General features: G+C 38.4%; 1 protein-coding gene across 1 annotated transcript; it reads left to right on the top strand.

Annotated features, from left to right (window-relative positions):
* Positions 1 to 6331: 6331 nt before the first annotated feature.
* On the top strand, positions 6332 to 7270 carry LOC101561923 (olfactory receptor 2L3-like). The gene has a single exon (XM_004648448.1). It carries the CDS (start codon positions 6332 to 6334, stop codon positions 7268 to 7270), a length of 939 nt encoding a protein of 312 aa, XP_004648505.1.
* Positions 7271 to 7487: the final 217 nt, after the last annotated feature.

Below are 7487 nucleotides of genomic sequence, written 5' to 3'. Positions count from 1 at the left end.
CTCTCTCTCTCTCTCTCTCTCTCTCTCTCTCTCTTCTTTCTTTCTCTCTTTTTGGAACCGGGATGTTTCCGAACTTTTCTCCTTGCACTCTTTTCATTGTGTAAACCTCAAGTTCTTGCTTTCCTTTTAATTGTGTTATACCTTTCTATTTGTATTTCTTTTTGTGAGTTCTTATATTAGGGAGACTATATGATATTTACACATGTGAGTCTGGTTTATTTCACCTATGAGTATATCTTCAAGTGGCATCTACTTAAATATGAAGGCTTCAAGTTTATCATTCTTTATAGCTGAGTAATGCTCCATTGTATAAACATACCACATCTTTTTCATCCACTCCTCAGGTGAGGGGCATCTTGGTTGTTTCCAAGATTTGACTATCACAAATTGTGCTGCTATAATCATAGGTACAGATATATCACTATGGTATGACATTTTCAGTTCCTCCCGGAAGAGTCAAGGTAGAGGGATAGCTGGCTTGAAGGGAATTTCCATCTAGTTTTTTAAGGAGTCTCCACACTGATTTCCATAATGGTTGCACCGGTCTACATTCCCACCAACAGTGGAGAAGGGTTCCTTTTTCTCCACAACCTCTCCAACATTTGCTGTTAGTTGATTTGTTTAAGATAGCCATTCTTTTTGGGGTGAGATGGTATCTCAGGGTTTTAATTTACATTTCATGAATGGATACTGACATGGAGCATTTTTTCATATAATTATTTGCTTCTTTAATTTCATCCTCTGAGAAATGTGTGTTCATCTCAGATGCCCATTTCTGGATTGGGTCTTTAAATTTTGGCGTGCTAATGTTTATTAGTTCTTTATATATTTTAGAGAGCAGACCTTTGTCTGAGTGCTTATTTTTCAAGATTTTTTTTCCATATTTGTGGGTTGTCTTTTGACTTTGTTAATAATTTCTTTTGATGTGCAAAAAAAATCACAATAAGAGGAGTTCCCAGTTCTTAAGTCTTTCAAGGGTTACCTGTGTGACTTGAATATTTTCATGAGCTCTTTGCCTGCCCCTATGTCTTCAAGATTTCCTCCTACTGTCTATTCCAGGAGGTTTAGTGCTTCTGTTTTAATGTTTCAATCTTGACTCCATGGTGACTTTAGCTCAGGGCATGGTCATAGACCTGGATCAATTTTGGTTTTTGGCATTTAGAGAGCCAGTTCTTCCAGCACCATTTGTTAAAGAGGATATCTTTCTTGCAGTGAGCCTGTTTGGCTCCTTTGTCTAAGATCAGGTGACTGAGTGTGTTCATAGAGGTTTCTGCATCTTCTAATCTATTCCATTGATCCTCAGGTGTATTTCGTTGCCAGTGCCATGCTGATTTTATCACAGTAGCTTTATTGTCAGGAATTATGATGCCTCCTGCCTTGTCTTTGTTGGCCAGGATTGCCTTTGTTATTCTAGGTCTATTCTGGTTCCAAATAAATTTTAGGAACAATTTCTCTAGGTCTGGGAAGTATGTTGGTGGTAGTTTGATAGGGATTGCATTAAATCTGTACAGCAATTTTGGGAGTATGGCCATCTTCACAATGTTGTTTTTTCCTATCCAGGAGCATGGAATATTTTTGCATTTTCTGAAATCCTCTATGATCCCCCACCCTTTTTTTTTTCTTAGAGAACTGTAGTTTTCCTTGAAAAGATCTTTAACTTCTTTATTTAGACAAGTTCCAAGGTATTTCATTTTCTGTGGTGCTATTGTAAAAGGTATTGTTTCTATAATTTCCCTGTCAGGGTGTTTGTTATCTGTGTAGAGGTATGTTACTGACTTTTGGGTATTGACTTTGTATACTGCTATGCAACTGAATTTGTGTATTAATTGTAGTAGCTTCTTGGTGGAGTTTTTTGTGTTTTCCAAGTAAATTATCATGTCATCTGCAAATAATGATACTTTAACTTCTTCTTTACCTATTCTTATTTCTTTTATTTCTTTCTCTTGTCTAATGGCTCTAACTAATGATTCCAGAAAAGTTTTTGAATAGGAGGGGTGATAGAGGACATCCTTGTCTTGTACCAGATCTAAGAGCAAAACGTTTCAGTATTTCCCATTGAAAATTATATTAGCTGTTGGGTTGTCATAGATGGCTTTTATCAGATTGAAGTGAAGGCTGTGTATTCCAATTTTCTGTAGGACTTTGAACATGAATTAGTGTTGGACTTCGTCAAAAGCCTTTTTTGTGTCAATTGAAATGATCATGTGGTTTCTAGATTTTGCTCTCCTGATATGGTGTATTACATTTATAGATTTGTGCATATTGAACCATCCTTGCATCCCTGGTATGCATCCTCCCTGATCATGGTGTATGACCTTCTTGATGATTTGTTGTATTCTATTTCCTAGGATTTTACTGAGGATTTTTGCATTTATGTTCATGAGAGAAATTGGCCTGTACTTCTCTTTTCTAGTTGCATTTTTCCCTGGTTTTGGTTTCAGTATAATACTTGCTTCCAGGAATGATTTTGGGAGGATTGCTTCCTTTTCAATTTCATTGAAGAGTTTGAGGAGTATAGGGATTATATCTTCCCTACATTTCTTATAGAATTCAGCGTGTATCCATCAGGACCTGGACTTTCATTTGTCAGTATGTTTTTTTTTTTTTTTTTCAATTACATTTCACATTTCTTTGACTGTTATTGGGCTATTGAGAGTTGTTGTATCTTCTTGATTCAGTTTTGGTAATTTTTACCTTTGTAGGAATCTGTTCACTTCTTTGTCTTCTATTGTGTGAGAGTAAAGGTTCTCAAAATAGCTATTGGTAATTTTCTGAATTTCCACTGGTTCTGTGGTAGTTAAACCATTTTCATTCCTTATTGCTTGTATTTGAATTTTTTCTTTCCTCTTTTTGATGAGGTTAGCCAGGGGCTTATCAATTTTATTTCATCTTTCAAAGAACCCACTTTTTGATTCGTTATTTCTTTTAACTGTTTTCTTTGTCTCAATTAAATTAATTTCTGCTCTTTTTTATGATTTCTTTCCTTCTATCGGCTCTGTATTTGGTTTGCTCTTCATTTTCAAGATGCTGGAGGTGCAACATGAGGGTGTTTATTTTTTCTTGTTCTGTTTTCCTAATGTGTGAGTTCACAGCTATAAATTTCCAAGAACTGCTTTTATTGCATCCCATAAATTTTGATAAGTTGTGTTTGAATTTTCATTGAATTTTAGATATTGTTCAATTTTTTGTTTAATTTCTTCTGTGACCCATTGGTTGCTGAGTAGATTGTTGCTTAATTTCCATGTATTTATGGAGTTTTTCTGTTTTCTTGCCTCATTTATTTCCAGTTTCATTGCACTGTGGTCACATAATATGCTTGGAATGATTTCTGTTTTCTTACATAGAGTTAAGCATGACCTATGGACCAGTATGTGCTCAATTTTAGAAAATGACCAATATGCAGCTGAAAAAAAATGTGTATTGAGCTGTTGTTTGGTGGAACACTCTGTGTATGTCCACTAAGTCCCTTTGTTCCAAGCTCTGGTGCAGTTCTGCCATTTCTTTGCTAATTTTTTTGCCTGGTTGACCTATCTTTTTGGGATAAGGGTTTGTTAAGGTCTTTTGTTAAGATTGTGGTATTGGATATCAGATTTTTCATGTCCATTAAGATTTGTCTTATATAGTTGGGTGCTTCTGTATTTGGTGCATATACATGTGTTACATCTTCCTCTTTAATTTTTTCCCTAACCAGTATATAATGGCCTTCTTTATTCTGTTTGATCATTCTTGGTTTGAAGTTGAGACTATCTGAGAACAGGATTGCTACTCCTGCATTTTTCTGAGGTGCTGGAGTGTGCAATATTGTTTTCCATCCTTTGACTTTCGGCCTATGAATGTCTTTATAAGTTAAATGTGTTTCTTGTATACACCATATTGCTGGATTTTGTTACCTAATCCACTATGCCAGTCTATTTCTTTTAATTGGTGAATTGAGTCCATTTACAATGATGGTTATAATTGAGATAAATTGAATTACACTTGACATGCTATATATCTGCTCTTGTTTACTCTTTTCCTCCTCTGCCTAATCATTTGTTCCTTCTGTTCTCATTTGTGGAGTTCTGATCATTTTGGTCCCTGTCTTGTACATCTTTTAGTAACCTGTGTAGGGTTGGCTTTGTCATCCTGAACTTCTTTAGTTGTTCTTTATCATGCAAGTATTTCACGTCTCCATCAAACTTGAAAGAGACTTTTGCAAGGTATAGTAGTCTCAGCTGGAATTATTTTCATAGTGGATTTGAAGTACTCTGCTCCATGCTCTTCTTGCCTTCATTGTTTGTAAAGAGAAGTCAGCCATTATTCTGATGGGTTTTCCTTTAAATGTGATCTATTTCTTTTCTCTAGCGACTTTCAGTATATTGTTCTTGTGCTGGATTTCTAGGATCTTGGCTGTTAGAAGTCTCAGTGTATTTTTAATTGGATTGAAATTTTTTAGCACTCTGTATGCTTTGGTTTCTTGCATGTGAGGTTGTTTCCTCATATTTGGAAGTTCTCTGCTATTACTTCTGCCCATATACTTTTTATATCATTTGTATTGACTCCTTCTTTCTCACTGATGTCTACTAGTCTCATGTTATTCATTTTTGCATTGTCTTGCAGGTGTTGAATTACTTTTTCCTGCTTCCTAGTTGTTTTTAAGAGATCTTTTCTTACCTTTTCATTAGCTATGACAGCATCTTGAAGATCTGAAACTATCTTCACTTTCACTCGAGCGGTTTTGCGAGCTTGTGATTGAAATTTTAAGTTTGTCTATATCTCTTTGACTCCGCCTCATGAGATCTATTTCTTTCCTTTATTGCTCATTCAAGCAATCTATTGCTTTTCTAATCTCCTCTGTTTTTTATCATTGTATTCTTGAGAAGTAGTTGTCAATTCTTTTACTTCAGAGTTTATTCCTTATCTAATTTCCTCTGTATATTTCTGCATTTGATTCATTTCAGATGCTTTTTATTTAGAAATTTTTTTCATTTCAGAGATTAATTCTGATCTTAACTCTTCTATACTTTTCTGCTGTTGTTTCCTTTCATTAAACACTATTGATTCATAGATTTCTTTTTTAATTTCAGAGATTAATTCTGGTCTGAGTTCCTCTATATCTTTCTGCTGTTGTTTCTTTACTTCAGATGCTATTAATTCAGACATTTCATCTGTGCTAGTGTCATCTGCACTTGTTTTGGGTGAGCTCGGAATCTGAGATTGAATTTTGCTCTTTCTCTCTGTTATTTTTGTAGAGCACTAGCCACTGGACATTGTTGTAGAGCTTTGATCAGCTGTAACTTTAGTACCTACTAAAATTCAGGTACAGATATACCCAGTTCTAGTTCATCCAGTTGTGCCTGACTTGGGTCTGGCTGCTGTGCCCAGCTCCCTCCTGCTGCTACACTTAGAGGTGAGTCTTCTGTGCCCCTCTGGCAAGATGTTCTGCTTCTGGATTCGTTGAGTGGTTTTGACCCTAGTCTGACTCTAGGTACTTCAGCTGCACCCTAGTCCTGTATGCCAGGCCTAGGCTGGGTCTGGAAGGGTTTAAGGGATGGGGTGCAGGAGTGCACAGAAGGTCTCCCACACACTCATCAGGCCTGTGCTTTGGCAGATCTGGAGGACTCCCAAGAGTGTGGTGGAAGTTCTCACTCACAGGGCAGGGTTGGGCTGGCTGTGGAGGGGCCGGCTAGGTCTGGAGAACACAGGGGAAGGTCTCTTTCGGGGGTCGGGCCTGGGAATGGTCCAGTGGGCACAGGACAGAGCAGCAGCTCTCCCACACACTCACAGGGCTTGGGCTGGGGCAGATCTGGCCTCAATGTTTTAAATTGCATCTCTTAAATGATGAATGATGATGAACACTTTTATCCATTAAATTTTCTCCTTTATTTCTTCTTATGGGTGTGTATTCTTTTCAGATGCCCATTTTTGGATTGGTTTATTGATTTGGGACAGGCTGATATTTCTCAGTTCTTTACATGTCTGAGAGACAGTGACAAGATAAATTCTATATCTCACAACAATGCAGAGATTGCCAAGTGCTCCACATCTATGTTAAAAAATAAACTTTATTCCAGTAAGACATTACACCATTTATAGCATTTAAAATGAAGCAAATATATTATTGATCTGCAAATTTTTTATATTTGCTCTAAAAATTTCAAATAATAAATTGTTGTTTCATTAAATGGTAGAGTGACACTACAAAAAAGGATTCCACTTTTCAAAATTGGTTCCTTATACAAAAGGTGTACAATTCTAGAATAAATCATCAGTGATTAGACTGCCAATATTTCCAAGTTACTAATGACCTATACTTACTCACTGTTTTTAGGAGGAGCTACAGGAATATAGCATGGAAAATTACACGCAGACCTCTACTGATTTCATCCTCCAGGGCCTGTTCCCCCCATCAAGAGTTGGCCTTATTCTCTTCACATTCACCATCACAGTCTTCCTGATGGCCCTGGCTGGCAACCTGTGCATGGTCCTGCTCATCCTCCTGGACGCCCACCTCCACACACCCATGTACCTCCTGCTCAGCCAGCTCTCCCTCTTGGATCTCATTTATGTCTGCACCACTGTGCCCAAGATGGCATCTGGATTTCTATCTGGGAACAAGTCTATCTCCTTCATTGGGTGTTATATTCAGAGTTTTTTCTTCTCAAATATAGCATGTTCGGAAGCACTGATTCTGATGTCGATGGCCTATGACCGTTACATAGCTATCTGCTTTCCTCTGCACTACTCTGTCCGCATGAGCAATAGGATGTGTCTTCTGTTGATTGCGGGATCTCTGGCAGTGGGTTTTTTCAATGGCTGTGCCCACACATTGTATGTCTTTCACCTTCCATATTGTGAGCACAGAGTTACCAATCATTTCTTCTGTAACGTCCCTGCCATGTCAAATATAGCCTGCACTGATACCAGGGTTTATGAGTACATTTTGACTTTATGTGCCAGTCTAATTCTCCTGATTCCTTTCCTGGGTACCCTCTTGTCCTACGGTCTGGTCCTTCGTGCAGTCTACTATATGCGCTCTCGGGAGGGCCGGAAGAAGGCCTACTCCACCTGCAGCACCCACCTCACCGTGGTGACTTTCTACTATGCCCCGTTTGCCTACACTTACGTCCGCCCAAAATCCCTCCGATCTCCAGGGGAGGACAAGGTCCTGGCTGTGTTCTACACCATCATCACCCCGATGCTCAACCCTGTGATCTATAGCCTGAGGAACAAGAAGGTGACAGGGGCCCTGGGGCGAGAGAGTCAGAGGATCTGCGCTGTGAAAATGTAGGCAATTTTATGCTTCACTATCTGGAACGGTGAATATCCACTAGAAAACAGTTTATACCATGACCTCAAGAACCGCCATTACTATTTAATTTGTTGGCCTGGGGAAATAGCTTGGCAGTCTAAGTGCCTTTCTGGCAAGTGCAAGACCTGAGTTTAACCTCAGCACTGCATTCTATGTTGGCCCCAGAGCACCAGGTGGCCATCCCATCCCCGAAACC

Source organism: Octodon degus, unplaced genomic scaffold (genome assembly GCF_000260255.1).
Source record: "Octodon degus isolate 3935 unplaced genomic scaffold, OctDeg1.0 scaffold00414, whole genome shotgun sequence".
NCBI classification, from domain to species: Eukaryota; Metazoa; Chordata; class Mammalia; order Rodentia; family Octodontidae; genus Octodon; species Octodon degus.
This window is presented reverse-complemented; position numbering and strand designations above follow the sequence as displayed.